The sequence below is a fragment of the Henckelia pumila genome, unplaced genomic scaffold (genome assembly GCF_033568475.1).
Source record: "Henckelia pumila isolate YLH828 unplaced genomic scaffold, ASM3356847v2 CTG_80:::fragment_1, whole genome shotgun sequence".
Lineage (NCBI taxonomy): Eukaryota > Viridiplantae > Streptophyta > Magnoliopsida > Lamiales > Gesneriaceae > Henckelia > Henckelia pumila.
Window position 1 is genome coordinate 595,414 of NW_027331883.1, and position 21,527 is coordinate 616,940.

At 35.2% G+C, this 21,527-nt stretch overlaps 3 protein-coding genes and 1 long non-coding RNA gene across 5 annotated transcripts; 3 read left to right on the forward strand and 1 right to left on the reverse strand.

Moving 5' to 3' along the window:
• The first annotated feature begins 1,917 nt into the window (after window positions 1-1,917).
• On the forward strand, window positions 1,918-3,560 carry LOC140873684 (AP2-like ethylene-responsive transcription factor At1g16060). The gene is made up of 7 exons (XM_073276890.1): window positions 1,918-1,952; window positions 2,100-2,182; window positions 2,333-2,341; window positions 2,444-2,532; window positions 2,616-2,689; window positions 2,768-2,895; window positions 3,064-3,560. The coding sequence occupies exons 1-7, from the start codon at window positions 1,918-1,920 to the stop codon at window positions 3,558-3,560; spliced, it is 915 nt and encodes a 304-aa protein (XP_073132991.1).
• Window positions 3,561-4,545: 985 nt separating this feature from the next.
• LOC140873756 (plastoglobulin-1, chloroplastic) lies at window positions 4,546-9,438 on the forward strand. The gene is made up of 3 exons (XM_073276995.1): window positions 4,546-5,178; window positions 8,423-8,618; window positions 8,907-9,438. The coding sequence occupies exons 1-3, from the start codon at window positions 4,619-4,621 to the stop codon at window positions 9,216-9,218; spliced, it is 1,068 nt and encodes a 355-aa protein (XP_073133096.1). The 5' UTR covers window positions 4,546-4,618; the 3' UTR covers window positions 9,219-9,438.
• A 701-nt stretch (window positions 9,439-10,139) lies between these two features.
• Window positions 10,140-10,856, reverse strand: LOC140873801 (uncharacterized). 2 transcript variants are annotated; one of them, XR_012148094.1, is made up of 3 exons: window positions 10,693-10,856; window positions 10,527-10,579; window positions 10,140-10,347 (listed from the first exon to the last, which is right to left on the reverse strand). It is a non-coding gene; the product is annotated as an uncharacterized lncRNA (long non-coding RNA). The 2 variants fall into 2 exon arrangements; XR_012148093.1 differs by having other exon boundaries at window positions 10,140-10,344; window positions 10,693-10,848.
• A 2,545-nt stretch (window positions 10,857-13,401) lies between these two features.
• Window positions 13,402-21,223, forward strand: LOC140873790 (ABC transporter F family member 3). Its single transcript, XM_073277040.1, has 18 exons — window positions 13,402-13,736; window positions 14,525-14,743; window positions 15,410-15,599; window positions 16,098-16,306; window positions 16,434-16,592; window positions 17,189-17,317; window positions 17,395-17,496; window positions 17,620-17,766; window positions 17,900-17,962; window positions 18,210-18,256; window positions 18,402-18,461; window positions 18,660-18,742; window positions 19,022-19,116; window positions 19,472-19,558; window positions 19,959-20,046; window positions 20,168-20,253; window positions 20,765-20,827; window positions 20,919-21,223. Exons 1-18 carry the CDS (start codon window positions 13,533-13,535, stop codon window positions 21,039-21,041), a joined length of 2,154 nt encoding a protein of 717 aa, XP_073133141.1. The 5' UTR covers window positions 13,402-13,532; the 3' UTR covers window positions 21,042-21,223.
• Window positions 21,224-21,527: the final 304 nt, after the last annotated feature.

Here is a 21,527-nt window from a genome sequence, read left to right on the forward strand (position 1 = left end):
ATTGCATTATTGTAATGGACCCAAAAGCCCAATTTGTCTCAGCCTGATATTTGTGAAACAAATTTTGTTACTGAGATAAAAAAAATAAAAAATTTGAGAGAGTTTTCTTAATTTTAATTAAAAAAGAATTAATAGTTTCATGTTTTAGGGTCAAGTGTATAGCACTGTAGATGTAGAAGCATCGAAGGTTAGCGACCGCGGTTTTCATAATCATATGAAAAAAACCATCCACGTACCTTTTTTTATTGTCCAATTTAAGTCATATCGATCTTATATATGGATTGTTCGGTCCTACCCCATGGGTAAAACCCATGGGATATGTGTAGGCATGTGATTGGCCAATTCATGTGGGCCCCACATGAATGGACCACTCACATGCTGCCACCTACTCCATGGGGTAAAACCCATGGGGTAGGGTCGAACGAACCCTTATATATATATTAATGAGTAAAATTTATTGACAAAGATATATGGGCACTATATATGATTCTGGATAGCATATTTTAAAGGAACAGATTCCTTTGTTGTGTCCGTAGAATAAAATTGTAAGAGCATAAGTTAATCCATTCGACTTCTTTATTTTGACTAAGGTTAGACCACTGAAAGATGCCAATTAACAGCCCTAATAAACCACGTTAAGCTGGACGAAGAATCCCAGAATTGAGAATGCATACACACACATACATATATATCTTTCATAAACAACGAATAAATCAATAATTTGTCTGGTAAATATCACTAATAAGACGCGTTTATGGATGCTTCGATGATGCTGAAATAATTATATTTGTTGCATGTTTTACGATATATCATGCAATTTTTTTTGTCTATTTCGATTAATTCTAAATTCGGAGTATTATTTTTGGATTTCAGTTTTTTTTTTTTTTTTTTTGGTGACGTGGGAATTCGCAGCTGCTACCTTTCGGTGTGCCAGAGTAAACCCCCGAACTAACACAATAGCTTGCAAACTACGCTAGCCAGGTAAACCACATTGGGCAAACCCTGTGCGACAGGCTAGTCCAAGAAGGTGTTGGCAGGGAAAATCGAACTCCTGACCTCTGACTAAGAGCTCACCTACTACACCAACTTGGACACCCCATTAGGGGCTGAATTTCAGTTATATTGGTTGTTAAACAAGGGGTGATTGTGTTCTTCATTATACATTTATCCATGATCATCATCTCAATCCAAACCCAGTAGAAAATTAATATGTCTTAGTTTTTATTTAGAATAAATTACAATTCATGATCTAATCCATGTCATTTTTCACATGTACAAGGTTACAGAGTAGTGGATATATAAATGTTTATTTTTTCCTTACAACTTATAAAATATCACAAAATTTCAAAATTTTGTAAATTAAAAAAGAGAAGTGGTTCGTAGAAGAGCTCCCAAATATATATATACTACTTGAGTTTGATTGAAGTGTTGATTTTAGTTTCAGAATTTGCAAATTGCATGCCTGGAAAACAACGATCAAACCAGATAATATCCATCACAATTATATATATAATTAATTAGTGAAGCTGCTGCAGCTTCTTAATCCAAAAGTACTACCTGAAAAAACATATAAAGACATAAAACTCACAATGGAATCATCGCTTCACATCCTGTCCTTTTTTATGAAGACACGAGCCACTTAAACAAAGAACAAATAAGAACAATATACACGACTACATTTCGACGCATCGTCTATAAATAAACATGCGTACGTGGTACATCAACATGCATAATTAGTTCGTGGAACATCGAGAAATGGAAATTTGCGTGAAATCAATTATAACCGCGAACTCCGACAAGGATGCAGACAAGTCCGTTAAGAGACGTCGTCGTAGATCACCTTTATCCATGTCGATGGGATATAATCACGATCAACACCAATCTGTTATCGCTACTTCGACTGCTGCTACTACTACGATGAAACGAAGTTCTAGATTTCGAGGAGTGAGCAGGTGAGTCTCTTTCGAAGCTAAGAAGTTGTATTCTTGTTGTCCTAAGACAGTGTTTCCAAAATTTCGTAATTTTTTTTAAGCATTTCCAAACACCGCCTAAATATAACGTCCGTACGTGCAATCTATAATTTTTCGTCACACTTCAAGGCATAGGTGGACGGGTCGTTTTGAAGCTCATTTATGGGACAAAGCGTCTTGGAATGTGACCCAGAAAAAGAAGGGTAAACAAGGTACTTGTAACTCAATTATCGAAATACGGACGTAGTTAAATTGTTTGGTTTAGGTATTTATATACTCAAAATAGTTTCTAATATATATTGTTATTTTTTAAAAAAAACAATGTCTCTGGAGGTAATTGTTAATTTGCATGGAGCATGCAGTCTATCTTGGTGAGTACCTAAAATTATAATGAATAATTAAATACCTACTTCAATCCATATTTGCTAAGAATAATTAATTAATCAACATCGTGAAATATTTATACTTATTAGGAGCATACGATGAAGAAGAAGCTGCAGCAAGAGCATATGATTTAGCTGCAATCAAGTATTGGGGAACATCAACGTACACAAATTTCCCGGTATAATTTCATATTCGACCACAAAATAATAAAACTCGAAATTAATATTTATGCATAGTATTTTTTTTTTGGCCTGCATGCAGATGTGTGATTATGAGAAAGAGGTAGAAATAATGCAAAATGTCACCAAGGAGGAATACTTAGCCTCTCTTAGAAGGTATATATTAATTTTTTTTAAATTTAATTACTTATTCATGAAATCTTGAATGTATATTTTGGGTTCGTTTGGATATAGAAGAAGCAGTGGTTTCGCGAGAGGCGCTTCCAAGTATAGAGGAGTTGCTAGGCATCATAACAATGGAAGATGGGAAGCAAGAATTGGTCGTATTTTCGGAAACAAATATCTTTACCTTGGCACATATGGTGAGTCAATGAACGTTCACGCTCGACCATTAATGATGGTCGACATTGGATCGTTCTTGGATCTAACTCAACCCCTTGTAACATATGTCGTCAGTGTACTTTTTGTTTTTGTGTGATATTGAAAATTGTATTTGTGTTGTAATATTTTGGGATATATATATGTAACAGGTACTCAAGAAGAAGCTGCGCATGCATATGACATAGCAGCAATCGAATACAGAGGAATCCATGCAGTCACCAACTTTGGTCTCAACACTTACATCAAATGGCTGGGGCCAGCATGCCATCAAAATCCAGCTCCATTTCAAGCTAGAGGATCATTCGAAAAAGACGCCACATACGCCTACGAATCTTATAATTACATGTGTGAACCAAAGAAAGATCCGGAATCGATCTATCCAAATAATTCTTTCACAGCAATGGATCAAACAATCTCTTCATGCAAAATATTCGAAGAAAAATGTAGAACACCCCTCCGCCATCCGCATAAAAAGGCCTCGTCTCCAACCGCGTTAGGCCTTCTACTCCGCTCCTCCATGTTCAAACAACTCGTGGAAAAGAATTATTCATCTGAGAGCATGTCGAATATTATTGACCACGAAAACAATGCGAAGATTCATATGAATAGATCGGAGAATCGCCACGCAGAATTAATGCTTAGCTAGCTATAATCGGTGTCTCTTGCTGCTAAGCATTTGGCTGCGGACATGATATATATATGTTGTCCGAAATTGTGTAACAAATAAAATTGTTTCGTTTAGTACAAGTCTATAGAGTTTTGAGATGTATGTAGTCCGTGGAAGTGACTTTGTTGAATTAGGTACAAAGTTTGAGCCCAACAAAATGCTGCAATCAATAGACAATAATATTGATCGATTTTAAATTTTCTATTGTTTTGGAATTTTGACTAGAATAAATTTAAGTTTAATAGTTCATTCTATTTAACTTCTGGTACGTATTACCTTCGTTACAATTATATATGTCACGTTTTTTTTTTAATCTCAAATATATAAATTTGCTCCTTGTTCAGTAATATTTTTCTACTCTTTTTACTAATATATATACTTGTTAATTACCTACGTTTTGAAAAAAGGTGCGACTCTTTTTTGAATAAATTAAATAAAGATAAAATATAAATTTTGGATTTGCTTTTTCGATGATTTAATGCTCTTCTTAAACCAATATTTTTTATCATGAAATTGTTTATAGATATGCCCTAAAAATCTATGGGAGCGATATGTTTTAAAAATATATATGAGATAATATGAAATATAGCTGATGTACGTAGTTAATAAAATAATCACCTGAATTATGGAAATTCGAGAGATTCAGGATTGTTGATCTACGATCTGCAAACGTCGCTCGAGTGTTAATTTTTTTTAAAAAAACGTCTGAATTGCTCGAGAGCAAAATCAAAACTCTCTTTGAAATGTGAAGAAATATGAAAAAATAATCTTATTTACAGATCTCTTGATAAACTCGAAGCAAATGGGTCTCTGTTCTGGGCTTGAGCTTTGACTGTCGGCTTATTGAAAATGGGCTCCTGTCCTAGGAATGGGCCTAGTTTAAATAAATACCTGATGGACCTATGTTACATTGGTTATTATTACCCATTAATAACTAAATATTTTGCAAACGAATTTTGTGATTCACAAATGATGTATGTGAAGTAAAAGAACGCACTTCGATTTTCTTCTTCACATTTCCTCCGTGAGCTGAAACAATGTCTCTGCTACTGAATCCTCATCCATCTCTCTTCTCACACATATTTCCCAAATTCATCCTAAAATCACAAAAACCCAGCTCTATTTTCTTCTCACCAAAGATCAAATCCAAGTTTCTCACGCAGTCGTATAACTTCTCCTTCAATGACCCGGCCGACCCGTCTTCTAAACCCGACGCTTCATCGGATTCCGGGCCGGAAAATCCCTCTATTGTAGATGAGTGGGGTGAGAAGTCGGGGCCTGAGCCCGAACCCACGTCTAAAATCATTGCTACGGATCCCCCGATTGATGATGATGAGTGGGGTGGTTCTGCTGTTGTATCGGGCAATGGAATCCCGGATGTGAATGAGGAAGCTGGTGGGAACGCGGTGAAAGAAGATAGGCTTTGGGAGCTGAAGAGAGCTTTGGTGGATACGGTTTATGGGTCGGACTTTGGATTTCGTGCCTCTGCCGAAGTTCGGGCGGAGACCCTCGAACTTGTATCACAGTTGGAGGCCGCCAATCCGAATCCATCGCCAGTCGAGTGCCCGGAGTTGCTTGATGGAAACTGGGTTTTAGTGTGAGTTACTCTTCAGTTGCCATTTCTTTTAAAATTTTTAAGTTCATGAAAGGTTACATTTTTACTTGTTATTTATCCGTTCAATACTGCCTTTTATGTACTTGTTTGTTCTTATTTAAATTTCTATATGGGAAGATTCCTGGTGGAGAGCATAGACGTGAAATAGACATATGTAATGAGAATATGAGATAATGAGTAAGGAATATGGTATTACTGGATAGAGATCCGTGGATTGTTAGTTTCCCATATCATGTGCTTCTAATTCCTGATAAAAATTGTCTCATTTCAGATTCGATGGGAATGCTTAAGTCACTAACTCTCGGAGTGAACCTTGTGATACTGTCATATGGAGTGAACCTTGTGATACTGTCATATTTTTTAAGAAGTATTTATCAAAAGTTGAGGAAACTTACTACATATACACATAACAACGAACAAGACCTTGCGAAGCACTGATAGGATGAAAAAGAGCATGCATGATTTGATATGTAATTTGAAGGAATGCAATGTATGGTATCTTCATCTCGATATGACCATATCACTCATACCTAAAATACATGTATAACGATTTTTAAAAAAATAGAAGGAAAAAGAAAAAAAAAGAATACACGTATAATTTGTTTTTATACTTACTAGCTGTAAGGAAATAGCTAGAGTCCACAATTTTTGTAGCTGCTGATTCTGACTGCACGAAGTATTTTTAGGTCCCATCTTTAGAAGACCTGCATTCACTTAGCAATACAGCAGAACCTCTCTATTCTCATGCTGTTGGGACCAAAGTTAATTTATTCCTATCATGAGTTTATGACTTAATTGAGGCGTGGTTATGAAATTTTTATTTTGATTTGATTATTCTTATTGAAAATTATGAAGGGACAGAATATTTACTGTATTAATATAATAGGTAAGTAAAAGCTATTAAATCTAAGTTATTTTGAAAAATTAGATAGAAGCAGTTAATAACTTCTACTTATGTCATGTGTACGTAGTGTTAAAGCTGTGCAAAGTAATCTTAGAGGTTTAAATTTGTATTTTGTTCGGCACCTTTTCATTAATTAATTTCTTAAATTGCATTGCATAGATAACATAGTTTATACAACATTGAACTGATTCAAAGCGATGCATTTCCTTTTCTCCTCAAGAAAAGTCGCTATACCAACTTAACTAAGTCGCAGTGATAACTAATCCATTTTTCATCGACAAATACAAATGTTGTATAAACTATGTTATCTATACAATCTGCTTGAGTCTAATTTTCTGGCACAGATTTGTCTTACTGGAGAGCAATTAGCATTTTGGTATAGAGGCTGAATGCAATACGGTACAATCAATACAGTTGCACATAACTATACAACGTTTGCAAAAAAATAGATCATATTTCTTTTGAGTTCTGACTCATATTTTATGCTTTGCTAGCAACCAATAGCTTTTCATTCCATGTAGGAAACAAAATGTTTGGGAAGGGGGTGTGGGCCGTGGGCATGAAGCTTAGTGAGGCTGTAATGGCAACAAAGAATGAGTTAGAGTACTGACTGGACAACTTGTACCGTTGTATGAAATGAATGGTCTAAAGAAGTCAAGACAATGTTTATAACTTAAATTTTAAAATTATATTCCCTTGTTTTCTTTTGAATGTATCATTTTAAATTGTCAGAGTAGTAGAAAAAAAATGAAGATTTAGTATACCTTTATGTTATTACCCTCAATATTAGATTGGGTGTTGGTAGGGCACCTTACGTAGGAGGTACCTGTGTAAAAGTCAACCTTTATTGTCCCTGAAACATTCTTTAGTCACATATCATGGAAAGAAGATTAAGCATTTGATTTTGGGTAGAGGGAGGTATCTAAATTGAAAATTGAAATTAGATATCCATTACAAAGTAAAAACTTGTAATCTGTTCAACAGAGGTTTTAGTATGTCTAAAAAATAACTGAGCTAGCTCGTTTCCAACTTGGCATTGAAAAATTTGGTGTTAGATCAATCAACCTCCATATGCTTTCAGCTTTATGTTAGGTGCTTCAAAGTAATGAGCTGGATAAGTTATAATGGGGTTATTACCATGGGCCTATCCACTTACCAAGAAATCTAGAACCGGTGACTTGGAGAAGAGGAAAGCAATAAGAAGGCTAGATTATAAATGAGACAAGATAGAGGGAAATGGGATTCATTCACGTCTATTGTGTTTTGTTCTTACTAGCTTGTGCTAGGGTTTCTGCTAGCTTAAGCTAGGGCAAGAGAATGTTTGCATTCTTCTTGTAAAAGGATTCTATCCTTGGCTGGGATATTTCTCAGATTATATTTCATATTTGGTATTATTAAATGTCTCTTCCTTCTCCATTAGTTATTATTTGCAGAATTGAATGTGTTAGGAGATTTAGATCCTAACACTTTAATTAATCTGAATTAGAATTTAAATATTCCAAGTATTAAGAGAAATGTGTACTGTGCTATACAAGAGAAATGCTGAATGATGAGGTGGTTTTCCAAAGTGATTGGAGTACGTCCAGATTACTTTGTCTAAAAATCAATCAATTTTCTCCTTGATCTTGTGTAAATCACATAGAAGTTCCGGTGCATGCATAGTCACTGGGCTATTGTGCTGTCTCTCAAAATAGGCATATATATAATTAGTTTGGCATGGGTTTAATTTGATTTTATTTGTGGTTGAAGTTTCTTGTTTTCATTTTAAACTAAACAAGGTGGGTACTGTTACTTTGACAAATTTGGCGTGAGGCCTTTTGTCACTATATGTGTGCCTTTTTAGTCATTCCTGTAGCTCATGCTTTCATGTTTTGTATTGCCACTAATGAAAAGTTACAAATATTACCGACTCTACTTTATGACCTTTTTAGTTGTTTTCATATGTTCTAACAATTATGAAGCCTGGAGCATGTTTAAATTTTGCTTGGATCTACTTTTTACTGAGTTCATGGAATTGTATTGCCACTAATGAAAAGTTACAAATATTACCGACTCTACTTTATGACCTTTTTAGTTGTTTTCATATGTTCTAACAATTATGAAGCCTGGAGCATGTTTAAATTTTGCTTGGATCTACTTTTTACTGAGTTCATGGAAAAAATGAAATTGGTTTCTTTCCTTGATGTTTTCACAGCACTTAGCTTTGAAAATATAATTTGCGCTTGTGCTCCAGGAATTAAAATTGCTGAATAAATATGAAAGAAGCAGATTAATTTTACAAGTTTGGTGAAATCTAATGATTTTTTCTTGGTTATGCACCAGGTTCACAGCGTTCTCCGAACTATTACCCCTTCTCGCAGCTGGCAGTGTTCCATTTGTGAAAGTAAAAAAGATTGGTCAATCAATTGACACTAGTAGCCTTACCATAGAGAATAGTACCACATTGTCAACCCCTACTATTAATTTGTCCTTTAGTGCTTCTGCATCCTTCGAAATCCGAAGCCCATCAAGAATACAGGTAGAACATTCTAATACTCTACACCTAGTTCTGTTTCACACACAACATGATCACACTATCAAAAAAGAATGTGGCTTTATCAAATCATGGATAATAATTAACGACAGTCCCAAATGATTTGAGACAGTGGATAACGATTTCGCACTTTACTTAAAACTGAAACCGCTCCTACTTTGTTCAAATGATATATTTATGTCAAAGTTTACTGTGCGCGAGGCAACTCAATATTGTGACCGTGAAGTGATCGAAAAATCATCTTTATGTAATTCACCAGGCTAAGTTGTGCAGGTTGAATTTAAGGAAGGGTCATTCAATCCTCCAGAAATCAAGTCCAGTGTAGATCTTCCAGAGAGCATAAACATTTTGGGTCAAAACATAAACCTGTCCTCCGTGCAGCAATTTCTCAATCCACTTCAAAATTCAGTGGCAGGCATAGCACGAGCTATTTCTGGTCAGTCTCCGCTTAAGATTCCAATTCGTGGTGGGCAGACAAAATCATGGCTTCTGACCACATACCTTGACAAAGATTTCCGGATTTCTCGTGGAGATGGTGGCCTTTTTGTTCTAGTGAAGGAAGGGAGCCCACTTCTAGATTGGTAGCCAGGTACCTTTTACATGATCTTCGTGACAAATCGAGATGTATATAATTTATGTGGTGCAACTTTTTCGACGAAAAATTACTAAAAGAGGGGATTACAGCATTTGTTTATGCTATGCGGAGTCTGCCTATTCAGTGTATGCTGTCTCAAGTACTCAACAAAAACATGCCATGTATATCGGCTTCGAAAATATGTTATATGAAATAAGATTCTTTCAAGTACTACTTTTGTAAACAGGGTATCGTGAATTTTTTTCATATGGTTTACTTGGTCAGCGGAATTCCAATCCATCCAGCCATAAGAACACAGAAACAAAGAAGAGCTAAACTTCTGCTATTCACTGTTAAGTTACAAACTAGCCTGACACCGAGTCTCTTGAAACTACATAATATGTTTCACGTATCATTATTAACAAAATTTTACTTCAAATGGTGTACTAGAAGGGTCACATGCTATGACGAAGATCGACGACTGCACGCCAAAGTTATAAGGCTAACTATAAACTATGTATAGAAAATCTCTCTATGCATAAGTGTTATCCTCGTCTCTATAAAATAAATGTACATCTAGATTTGAGAATATATCTTCCTAATGGAGAGGAAGAATGTAAATATATACAAAACTGAATAAAATGATGCTGATTCAATAAATTAACCTCAACACTTTTCATCTTCCCTAGCTCTTGAAAGCCCTTTAATCAACTTAAATTGGAAATGCAAAATAAACCTTACACAAACGATCTACACAACGAATTGTTACAAGTCCTATTAAGGCATAACTGTACACTTTTTTTTTTTTCCCTTTCTTTTCATTTGTTATTTCTTGTACCTTTGGAATCTAATTAGTTCAAATGCATATTATGCGTGTTGGCATTTATTTGTGGCTTACATTACACCATATTCATGGAACAATACAATTAATATGTTTCCACAACTCAAGCTATATCATTATTATCATCATAAAATATTTTTCCCATTACACACATTTAATTATATATATATTACTAGCTCGTGCATGAAGCACCAGCAGTCATGCATATATCAACAATGTTTGCCTTTGCCGGGATCGTGCGCGTTGTTTGCCCCGCCTTCGCAGTAATCCAACACTGTAATCAGCTCTCTTATCACCTGCTGGCTTCCCACAAAATCCACCATGCACGTACGTGATGCGTGTGAAGTAACAGTTAATTAATTACTGCTGCTTAAAAGGGCTTGCATGGAATATATTTGTTGCATAAGCTATGTAAAAGGACATATCACACATGATATATATACCTGTTTGTGTGTGTGTGTGTGTGTGTGTTACATACCTTGGGATGAAGATTAGGGAACCTTTCTCGGTCCTCGAGCTCATATTCCTGGCCTGTTTAACAGATAACAAAATGGCTCTTTTAGTAGTCATCATGAATCGAAAATTTTGTTCTCAAATCATCATTACAAAAAGCACCAATGAGATTTGAAAAGAGTTCTCTCAACCTAAAGACGAAAGACAAGAAGATGCCAATATTAGGAGAAATACGAGAAGTAAAATATTCTTCATGTTTTGAGGATTTCTACATGCAAAAGTTACATTTATGCTAATGGGCGTCTGTGTGCTTTTTTATACTTGAAGTTATATGGAGCCATTATATATGCCTATTTATCACTCAAAAGCCTTGTTGAATAAGTGTTATGAAACCAATTTCCCACTATGTGTTTTTTCACTCTCAAAGTCAACTATGCCATGCTATATAGAGGACAAAAAAACTAGTTATACGTTTTGTAGATAATTAGATAATTCCTCCATGTGGTTGGGATTACGCCAAAACCATCATCCTAAAACCATCTAGTTTAATCATATAATATCAGTAATTAATCTTGTGGCGCCGCAATCACCACCATCGATCATGGTTGGTGATATATATGCGTTAAATCTAAATCAGGATATATCTATACGTTGAATGAAATAGGTTAATGTCCTTATCAGAATTTAAGTCCTAGATCACCTCTAGAGTGTAGAATTTTTATTAGATATGTCATTGTAAGATAAAAAAAAAGAGGGCTTGAATTTCAACTATCTTTGGCATGCATGATGTGGTTTGACTGTATTTTCAATTCTCAGTGTTTGGACAGAAAGCACTTTGGATGGAGGAGGCACATGAAGATCAACTATGTAAAAGTTGTTTCCACTATATGTTGTTTGTTCATACAGATATAGGAGACCATTGCACAAGTGAATGAATGAAACTGTGGCTGTCACATCACCAAACTTGGGGATAACCCATTTGGGCAGGTTCAACAGTTGCGCGCCTTAATTCCCACTTAGACCCATAAACAGATTTGAAACGAGATGTCCACTTTGATTTATTTTTGGTCACATGCTAGCAAGCTTATTTATTTATGACGATGAAATCCGTCGTCGTCATCATTCAGTGCGTATTGGGATGAACTTCGGGACTGATGCATATTCAAATAAATGTTTATGAATTGCAAGTCAATCAATCTTGTTTATCTTCCTCATGTTCTTGAGGTTAAGTTGCAAAAAATGGTATTAACACCGACTTCGTGATACTATGTATTAATCAACATACAAAATTTAATAGGACTTGAATTATGTTGAGGTGTATGAAGGTCAATTGCATTCGTAGAAAGCTAAGGATTGATTAAAGACTCATTTTGTGGGCATTACGTTCCCTCATTTTATACCACTTCTTTTTTTCTTTTCTTTTTTTCTTTTTCCATTTTTCGGAAGTGGGTCTAAGCGATAAACGTCAAATTTGCTGGAAATGGATTTAATAAAGAAAGTTTGCTTGCTTGAGCCCATGACCCCGCGTAGCGTTTAGGTTATTTCAAGAGTCGTTTTAAAAAGCATTAGGTGATATGTCGTTCATCGCCTAGCGTCTAGATGTTTGTACGGGTTTTTTAGCCTAAATATCTAATTCAGTTAGATTATAATAATCTAAATATCAGATTTGTCTTAGATGATTTTTTTTTTAAGTCTAAAAATCTAATTCTTCTTGTTTATCTTAATATTTCTCAAAAAAATTCTTCTTTATTGAATTCAAACACAAAATTTATCTCATCTTTCTCTGAAAAATTGATCGAGAAATCTGTCAACAATATTTTTAAAAGTTTAAAATTAAAAAAAATATATATATATAATATTAATCTACACGGTCACTTAGGCGGATTTTGAATTGTCTAAGCGACAATTATGCGATCTAAACGGTCGATTAATGAAATAGCACACATAGACATCAACTGTCTAAAAATCGAAGCGGTGAATAACGGCAACACCCAATTAAACACCACCTTTTAGAACAGTTACAAGATGCATGCATTACATATGTTTTATTCATTATTATTATTTTTGAGTTCATCCCAATCATTTTTTTTAACTTCTAACCTTCATTGTGTTGGATTTTTTTGGATACATATTATTCCACTATTCAAGGGAAAAAAATAGTCTAATGTGGAGAGAGAAACAACACATGATACTGTGCATTGAAATAGACATGATTTCAATATTTTATATGTATAATTAATTAAATAATTATTTAATTCTGTGATATGAATTACATAATACTATTTAATGCACAGTATCTTTTGATGTTTCCCTCTCCACAGGATCCGAATCCCTATTCAAGAGTCCTATTCAAGAGTAAATGCTGTTACAGAGAGAAATTGAATAAGTATAACAAGCAAACTAAAATCAGAGAATATATGTGTCCATGCATGGAAGAAAAAAACTACAATAACAATCATCTCGTAGCTCAATCCAAACAAGGAATTTGATGGTTTTGTAGGCAAACACTAGGTTCCTAAATCCTACATAGATACTGTTTGAGAGATCTTTTGAAAAACACTTATCATCTTTTTATTAATAAAAATTTGAAATTTTGTTAACGAAAAGCTGAGAATTACTTCCTATGAGCTTTTCCAAATACTGTCATAAATCACTCCAAACTATCCATTGTCTCTACTCAAGTGCAAATGAAGTTGCTTTGAATAATCATCGAAGATCGGCAAACCAAGTGACACATGAATTAGCTACTCAGAAGTTTGTATACCAACAAAGAAAACTTGATAATTTTAGAAACTAATCAGTGGTGCAACTATTATTTCTTTTAAAGTTAAGGGGCCATGAGGCTATTATTCTCCCAAATCCACACGCATACAAATACAAATAAAGAAAGGAAAAAAAATGAAAGAAAAAAGAAAATGCCACAATACGCTGTCGTCTGAGTAGCTAATGCCCATTGCCCAGTGTTGAATGTCCCAACTCCTAAACTCCCCATAAATCTTTTCGTGCTACCGTAATCCGCCTGGGACCGAAGATGACGGAGGTGGCGAGCGCGGTGGTTCACGAGGTGCTAGGCCAACGCGTGGAGGATGTAGACCAGCCAATCGTTGATTACATCGTCAACGTCCTTGCCGACGAGGATTTCGATTTCGGCCCCGACGGCGAAGGTGCCTTTGAATTCCTCGGCGAGCTTCTCGTTGATTCTGCTTGCGTTTCTGACTACTCTGAATGCCGCTTGGTAACGTACACGACAGAACAGTATCATTTCAACTGTTTATTTTGATTGTCTATTTCTATTCTCCTTTAGATTTTTGTTTTAATTAGATTTTTATTGATCGGATGATGGCAACGTTGCATTCTCTCTCCATTTTGAACCTTCTTGAAGAATTTTTATAAAATTTTCTGTTAAATTCATTACTTTGTGAACGCAAACCTTTTTTCAATGTTTATCTCTACAATGTTTTGGAATTTTAAGTACATTTGTGCTTATTGTATGATGAAAAGTAAGTCCCCTCTGATGTTGCCTCTCGAACATTGTGATTTCTCGTGTCTGGGTCACTTTGTTTTAGTTTTTGAGTTTTGCATTGTGCTGAAACAATTAAATGAAACTTTAGTCTGATTTGACTCGGTATGTCACCACATTGGAAGAGTAGCTTAACATTGTTGCATAATTATTATTCTTTTGCTTTTTTCTAATCACTGTTTAGTTTCCTGGCAACATTGTTGAACTATTGTATGACTTATCACCGAATTACGCCGAAGAAGAAAATCAAACAAGAATCAGTAATTAAATGACATTCTTGCTCATTTATTGCAAACAAAACATATTGCTTCAGCTTTTGTGGTTTTCTTAAAGTGGGAATTCTTATTTATGTGACATTGGCCTTTTTCAATTAATAAAATAAAATTAATAATTTCAAATACATTGTTGAAGATGCTGTTTCTTAGCACAATGAAACTTTAGATTTATTATCGTCTAAACTCTCTCTATGTTGCAATTGATGACATTTTGAAGTTTCATCACAGGTTTGTAGTAGACTGTCTGAAAAATTTGGGAAGCATGGATTGGTGAAAGAAAAACCAGCAGTTAGGAGCCTGTTGACACCATTGAGAATGTATGATGGAATGGATGAAGAAGAAGAAGCTCCAAAGAAGAAGCCAGAGCCTGTGGATGGCCCTTTACTGACTGAGCGTGATAAAATGAAGATTGAAAGGAGGAAGAGAAAAGAGGAGCGCCAGAGAGAGGTAACTGAAAACATAAAACTTCAATATAAATATCTTCTGTTAAGGCAATTCTTCTGGCAAACTTGCCTCAAATTTTTAAAGCATGACAAGTGCTAGTTATAACAGTTTTTGGATCACACTGAATCTTAATGGTTAGTAATAGTTGTAAAAATTTTCCTCTCTAACTATTGACGAGTTAATTTCATTTAGTTTGTTTAAATTTCCTTGGATGCTTTCGTAATTGAATTTTTTACTCCTAGAATGCCGCCCATACCCATGCTCCTGCTCTTGTTCTTCTTACTAACCCGCTCTGCAGATTTGGACCAAGTGCAAATTACCTACACTTTTGGAAATTCATATTAGAATTGAATGCTAGAACTTTTGGTTCAATTTAAGGATTTATGGATAGTTTAAGTGTGTGCTCATCTGTCTTTTCTAAGGGGTAAAGACAATCGAGGTCCAGTTTTCTGCATTATCTTTTTGGTCAAACATGTGTTTTTGAAAAAATGATGGTTACTCTAGGATTTTCTTCTGTCTTTTCGTACACCCGAGAGTGCAGTTTTTCTTATTTTTACTTTCTTCAGCTCCTGTACTTTTCCATGGATAGACTGGGAGGGGATTGGAGGGGGTGGTAGTGACGACCTTTTTTGTTCCATTATGTTTTCTTATACTGCACTGATTGTACAGGCACAATATCAAACACACTTAGAGGAAATGGAAGCAGTCAAAGCCGGCATGCCTTCTGTAGTTGTTAATCATGACATTATTGAAGGCCCAACTGTTAGAGATATTCACATGGAGGGCTTCAACGTGTCTGTTGGGGGGCGTGATCTTATTGTTGATGGTTGTCTGACTTTGTCTTATGGACGGCACTATGGTTAGTTTGACATTCATTTTCAAAACACATGGTGCTTCTTGTTTGTAGTTGTGAAGAAGAATGCTTGACAGATCATTATCATCATCTGACAATGTGTTTTACCACATTGGTTGGCATCGGTTTTATGGATCTTGCCTCCCCTTTTTATTTAATTGTAATTTAAAGTCTTGGTGATATTCAAGCCATTATTTTAGCGATCTCATGCCAAGTTAGTTACCGCCCATCTCATCCTTAACTAGTCTACAAGTTTTATCCTAGAGTATGAACTAATGTATGCAAGTTGTTTGGTGCTCGAAAGCATTTTTGCAACTACTTTCTGAAGAAGCTAGTTAGTTTCTTTTGTACTTATCTGGAACTCTTGACGTAAGTTTACGAGAGGATGAATTGAACTATAAAATCTTTACGAAAAATCACATTAATTTATATAGTTGTTTATTTTAATCGTTTCACGTCTGTTAAGTACTTTTATGCCTTTGGATAATTCTTTTCTGATCGCAGGCCTTGTTGGAAGGAATGGTACTGGTAAAACAACTTTCCTGAGGTACATGGCCATGCATGCTATTGAGGGAATTCCCAAGAACTGCCAGATATTACATGTAGAGCAAGAGGTGGTGGGTGATGATATTTCGGCCCTGCAATGTGTTTTGAATTCGGATTTTGAAAGAACCCAACTTTTAGAAGAAGAATCTCATCTGCTTGGATTACAGGTTGGAAGTTCCTAGTTCCAATTAGAAAATGATTTGTTGCAAAACTTAACCATTCCGTCTGACTTCACTGTTGTTTTAGTTGCCTCAATTTGCTTTTAACCCCCAATCTCAATCATTCCTCCTTTAGAGAGAGATGGACCTGGAGGAGAACTATGTGAAGAGCAATGGGGAACCGGATGGAAGGTTTGACAAAAATGCCACTGCACAAAGACTTGACGAGATATACAAAAGGCTTGAGCTTATTGATGCTTATTCTGCAGAGGCGCGAGCAGCTTCCATTCTTGCGGTTAGTTTGCCTTACTCTTTCTGAACTGTGATTATGGAGTTATTGATTCACAGTATCATTGAGACCTAACTAATTGATGCGAATGTTGTAATATATGCTGGTTTTAGTTTTGAGATGATTTTGAAGTATTTCTGATCACATTTCTGTCACATTTGATGGTTCTAAGCATGATCCTTCTTTTTAAATTATACTTGCTGAGGCGGGCCTATTTGTTCCTTGTTTTCATGTACTTGCCTGTGAGAGGTTATTTTCCTCCAATTTTCGTTTTATAGCCATATATCTTTTTGGTTAATAATGCCCACTTCAGAATATATTCATATGTGACATAATTGACAAGTGAGTTTTTTGTGAACCATTACTTCGAGTAATCGAGCCTCTTGCGGTGATATCTTATTAACGTAACTTCTGTATGTTCTTTTCTTACCGTCCTTCCTGAGTTACCTGTTACTATAGACATTTTTGTCGGATTCCCCTTAGTTGGGTAATCTTTTAATGGTTATTGTTTCGATCTTACATGATGGTTGATGATTTACCACATTTTCTATGCATGTTGGTTCCTTTTAAGCAACATCTGTGGTTCTATAATATTTTTTCAGGGTCTCAGTTTCACTCCAGAGATGCAGCATAAGGCAACTAAAACTTTTTCTGGAGGATGGAGAATGAGGATAGCTCTTGCTCGTGCCTTGTTTATTGAGCCTGATCTATTACTTCTTGATGAACCAACAGTATGTTAGGCATGACAATACTCTTTGTAGGCTTACACGATGCTTGTAGCTCATATGCCTGTTTTCTTTCATGGCAGAATCATCTCGATCTACATGCTGTCTTGTGGCTGGAATCTTACCTAGTGAAATGGCCAAAGACATTTATCGTGGTTTCGCATGCTAGAGAGTTTTTGAATACTGTACGAGTTCTCTACGTTTGTTTGTTAATTTCTTGAAATCAGCAGGCAACCTGTCTGGAATTATTACTTGGGCTTTTCACTTGTGTTATCTTTGACCTACCATTTGTCTATCGCTTTTCATAGGTGGTCACGGATATTCTCCATCTTCAAGGACAACAACTGACTGCTTATCGGGGGAACTATGATACATTTGAGAGAACAAGGGAAGAACAACTCAAAAACCAACAAAAAGCATTTGAGTCAAATGAACGAGCAAGATCTCATATGCAGGTTATTTGTTCATTTGCATTTGCTGTATTATTTCTGTTTGTGAGATTTAGGTAACATACATTTACATTCATTTGTATCATTATTCTGTGTGGGATTTTAACAATCTTATCATTTCTAAAATGTTGCATTGCAGTCATTTATTGACAAGTTCCGCTACAATGCAAAGCGTGCATCTCTTGTCCAATCAAGAATCAAGGTACCTTTATCATTTCTGTGTTTGTCGCTGTTTGTTATAATGATGGAGAGGTCTTATATCTCAGTCTTATTGTGATTCGTTCAAACTGAGTAATCTTGAAAGGATGGAGCAAATGATAATTTAATGACTGTTAATTTTCTACTGTATAATCTTAATTGTGGTGCTATGTACATGTGACCTCTCCCTTCGCTGTTTTGCTTTAAACAAATGTTGTATACTTATCATTGGCTCCATTAATCTTTTTCAGGCATTGGACCGCATGGGTCACGTGGATGCAGTTATCAATGACCCTGAGTATGAAACTGTTAATTATCATTTCTAACATTTTATTTGTAGGCCATCAGGTTTATCGTTTTCAAACACGTGGACTTCTTGAAAAAGGTGGAATTTTAGATATTTTTCTCACTCTCTAAGTTATTACCCATATTGTTATGTGCAGCTACAAGTTTGAATTTCCATCTCCCGATGATAGACCGGGCCCACCAATTATAAGCTTCAGGTTTGTCTTCTGATATTTACTAAAACTACCTCTTAAATGCCTTGTGCATCATGATTAATCATCTCCCTTGAATCCCTTCCTGATCTATTGGAGCACAATCTCTGAAGTTTCGCTTCTGTCCTAGCAATAAACTTTCTGCACATACTTCTTTCATCAAAATATACTAATCATCCTATTTTATCATTGTAATCATTGCAGTGATGCATCTTTTGGATATCCTGGAGGCCCGATATTGTTTAAGAATTTGAATTTTGGAATAGATCTTGATAGCCGAATAGCCAGTGAGTCCTTTTTTAAGCTGTTAAACAGTCTTCCTTGCTGACTATTTGCTGTTGGAAACTTCTATTCACAAATTTTTGCTCGGTGAAGAAAAGGATTACTATCATGATGTTTGGAAAGAAACTGTTATAACTCCTAGAGTTTGGTTTTCTTGTTCTTTCTGCTTAAGGAGTGTTTATATGGTATTTGAGGAATATGTGTATGTTTATATAATAGTGCTTGTTTTAAATATCTTAGCATCACAGTATGTGTAAGACCTAAACACAACCACTATTTTGCAGTGGTTGGTCCTAATGGGATTGGAAAGTCGACCATACTCAAGCTTATTTCTGGAGAGCTTCAGCCTAGTTCAGGGACAGTGTTCCGTTCAGCAAAGGTATTGTTTTAATCCTCAATTGCCATCTTTTGAAAAAGTCGCTGCCTCCTTTTACACTTCCAATTTTTTCACTGGATTTTATTGACTTAATTTGTCTAGAAAATTCAAATATTTTATTTATGGTGGTTCTGTCCACTCCATACTCTAATGCTTCAGTCTGTGTTTTATTGTGTCTTTGTTAGTTTTATCAATATATTATAGTTATTTACAAGTTATACTTTGTTTTGTTTTCAAAATGAATAATTTATTGGTATATGTGCTTTTAGCTGATGAATTACTTGCTGCGGACTGTTCTTTTAACTTGCCGATTTCCCGAGTCTTTTTGCTGTATGAGTTATTCTTTTTTTCTTTTCAGGTTCGCATTGCAGTTTTTAGTCAACATCATGTTGATGGACTAGATCTCTCTTCAAACCCGCTTCTGTATATGATGCGCTGCTTTCCGGTAAGTCCTGATTTAAATAATTGAAAAGTGTGTGTTCATTGCAATAGGCTCACCTGTCTAGTGTGTGTTCGTGTCTGTATTAAACTATTAATAGGGACACCCTCACACCAGACTTGCTTTAAGCGATTTAAAGTGGAAAAATGTTGCTAGATGGAAAATCCTTGTAGAGTCAAACGCATCAATTAGGACACTCTATTTGTCAACACTTACTGAGCATCAGTATTGATAAAATACAAATGTAATTAAATTGCATTTGTATGTGTTCCCGTTGACTTTGTTTTTGAAAATTTGTGTGTTTTTCCTTGAGTTCCTCGGCTACTAAATTAGTAAAGAGTAATTTGCAATCCATAATTGATCCTGAATCTTCATCACTTTAAAACATGTGTCTTATGATCTGCAGGGAGTGCCCGAACAGAAGCTGAGAGGTCATTTAGGTTCATTAGGCATAACTGGGAATCTTGCCCTACAACCTATGTATACTCTATCAGGTTTTTTTTTTCTCCCATGTGTATAATGAGGGCTATTGAATTTATCTCGATAAATTCTTCCCCGTGTTCTTGAGATACTGCATGAGATTTTTTTTTAACAATGCTTTGTATGATATTTTAGGTGGTCAGAAAAGCAGAGTTGCATTTGCAAAGATAACATTCAAAAAGCCTCACATTTTACTGCTTGATGAGCCATCCAATCATCTTGTAAGCCCCCTTGTGCTTATGTCTTCCTTTTGCACTTTTACATGGCATATGCTTTGTCATTGTGTGATTGGCTTGTCAAGCGTGCTGTAAATTAATTGCATACAACTCTTTTGCATGGATTTTTGGTTCCAGTATTTCTTGATTTTCGTGGTGCTAAGGTCAAGTTAAAATATGTCCTATCCATTTAGGCTGTGAAACCTTCTTCTGACTGTTATGCTTTTCAATTGCTGTTGGAAAGCTGTTAAAAGCTTGCTGCTCAGCTTTTCTTTTATAAAATTTTACAAAATTTCAAAATTTTGTTAAGAAAAACTGAAAAAGTTGAGAATGGATTTCTAGAAGCTTTATACCTAAGTATGGATATCTGAATCCAACCTCAATTTTGGGTAGGAGATTAGAGAGTGGGGTGGGTTATCACAGGAGATCTTCTAGCACCATTATTTTAGGATCCTTGATTGTCCAACTACGGCCCTATGCCTGCTGAAACGATTCACTATTGATTGTCAAATTGTAGGATCTGGATGCGGTGGAAGCTTTGATCCAAGGTCTCGTCCTGTTTCAAGGAGGCGTCTTAATGGTATCGCTATAAGTTCCTATGAAACCTAGCTGTAATATATGGTTTGCTTGGTTGTTCAAACATTTAAACGTATGTCATCCGTCGCGTGCAGGTGAGTCACGATGAACATTTGATATCTGGAAGTGTTGAGCAGCTATGGAGCGTCTCAGAAGGTAGGGTGACACCATTCGACGGAACATTCCAAGATTACAAGAAGGTCGTGCAGTCATCTTAGTTACACTGAGTATCGATGAGTTGTTTTTTATTTACCAAAAAATATAGCAAAATCCGCCACCATATTATCTGTTTTCTTTCATTTCGATATTATCCGTAATTTTTTTGATGTTATATTATATATTGTGAAATACATGTGTTGTAAGTTCATAATATTACAACATACCAAATTTTAAGATAAATAGTAAAATTATATTTATTAAAATATCATGTATTTGCAACATTCGACTAGAAATAAAAATCTTTATATCGTTCATGTACAAAAAATTGTTGTTATCTAAAAGTCATGAAAAGAATAAATAAAGTATTTTCAGTCCAACTAAAACACATTTTAAATTGCAAGCCGTTGTTGAATTTGAAAGAACTTGGATTATTGAACTTCAATTTTAAAATCTAAAAAGACTATGAAAAAACATATAAAAATAATTGAAAGTGACAACATTAATATTGTGAAATTCTTAAAGCAATATAAATTGTATTAATTTTT

What these genes read in the sequence shown, in the direction of transcription:
- LOC140873684 (XM_073276890.1), top strand. Translation starts at nt 1,918, where the DNA reads ATGAAACGAAGTTCTAGATTTCGAGGAGTGAGCAG. An exon ending in CAACGTACACAAATTTCCCG is followed by an intron (nt 2,533 to 2,615) that starts GTATAATTTCAT and finishes GCCTGCATGCAG; the next exon opens with ATGTGTGATTATGAGAAAGA. An exon ending in TACTTAGCCTCTCTTAGAAG is followed by an intron (nt 2,690 to 2,767) that starts GTATATATTAAT and finishes GTTTGGATATAG; the next exon opens with AAGAAGCAGTGGTTTCGCGA.
- LOC140873756 (XM_073276995.1), top strand. Translation starts at nt 4,619, where the DNA reads ATGTCTCTGCTACTGAATCCTCATCCATCTCTCTTCTCACACATATTT. An exon ending in GATGGAAACTGGGTTTTAGT is followed by an intron (nt 5,179 to 8,422) that starts GTGAGTTACTCT and finishes GTTATGCACCAG; the next exon opens with GTTCACAGCGTTCTCCGAAC. An exon ending in GAAGCCCATCAAGAATACAG is followed by an intron (nt 8,619 to 8,906) that starts GTAGAACATTCT and finishes TAAGTTGTGCAG; the next exon opens with GTTGAATTTAAGGAAGGGTC.
- LOC140873790 (XM_073277040.1), top strand. Translation starts at nt 13,533, where the DNA reads ATGACGGAGGTGGCGAGCGCGGTGGTTCACGAGGTGCTAGGCCAACGC. An exon ending in CCACCAATTATAAGCTTCAG is followed by an intron (nt 18,462 to 18,659) that starts GTTTGTCTTCTG and finishes TAATCATTGCAG; the next exon opens with TGATGCATCTTTTGGATATC. An exon ending in CAGTGTTCCGTTCAGCAAAG is followed by an intron (nt 19,117 to 19,471) that starts GTATTGTTTTAA and finishes TTTTCTTTTCAG; the next exon opens with GTTCGCATTGCAGTTTTTAG.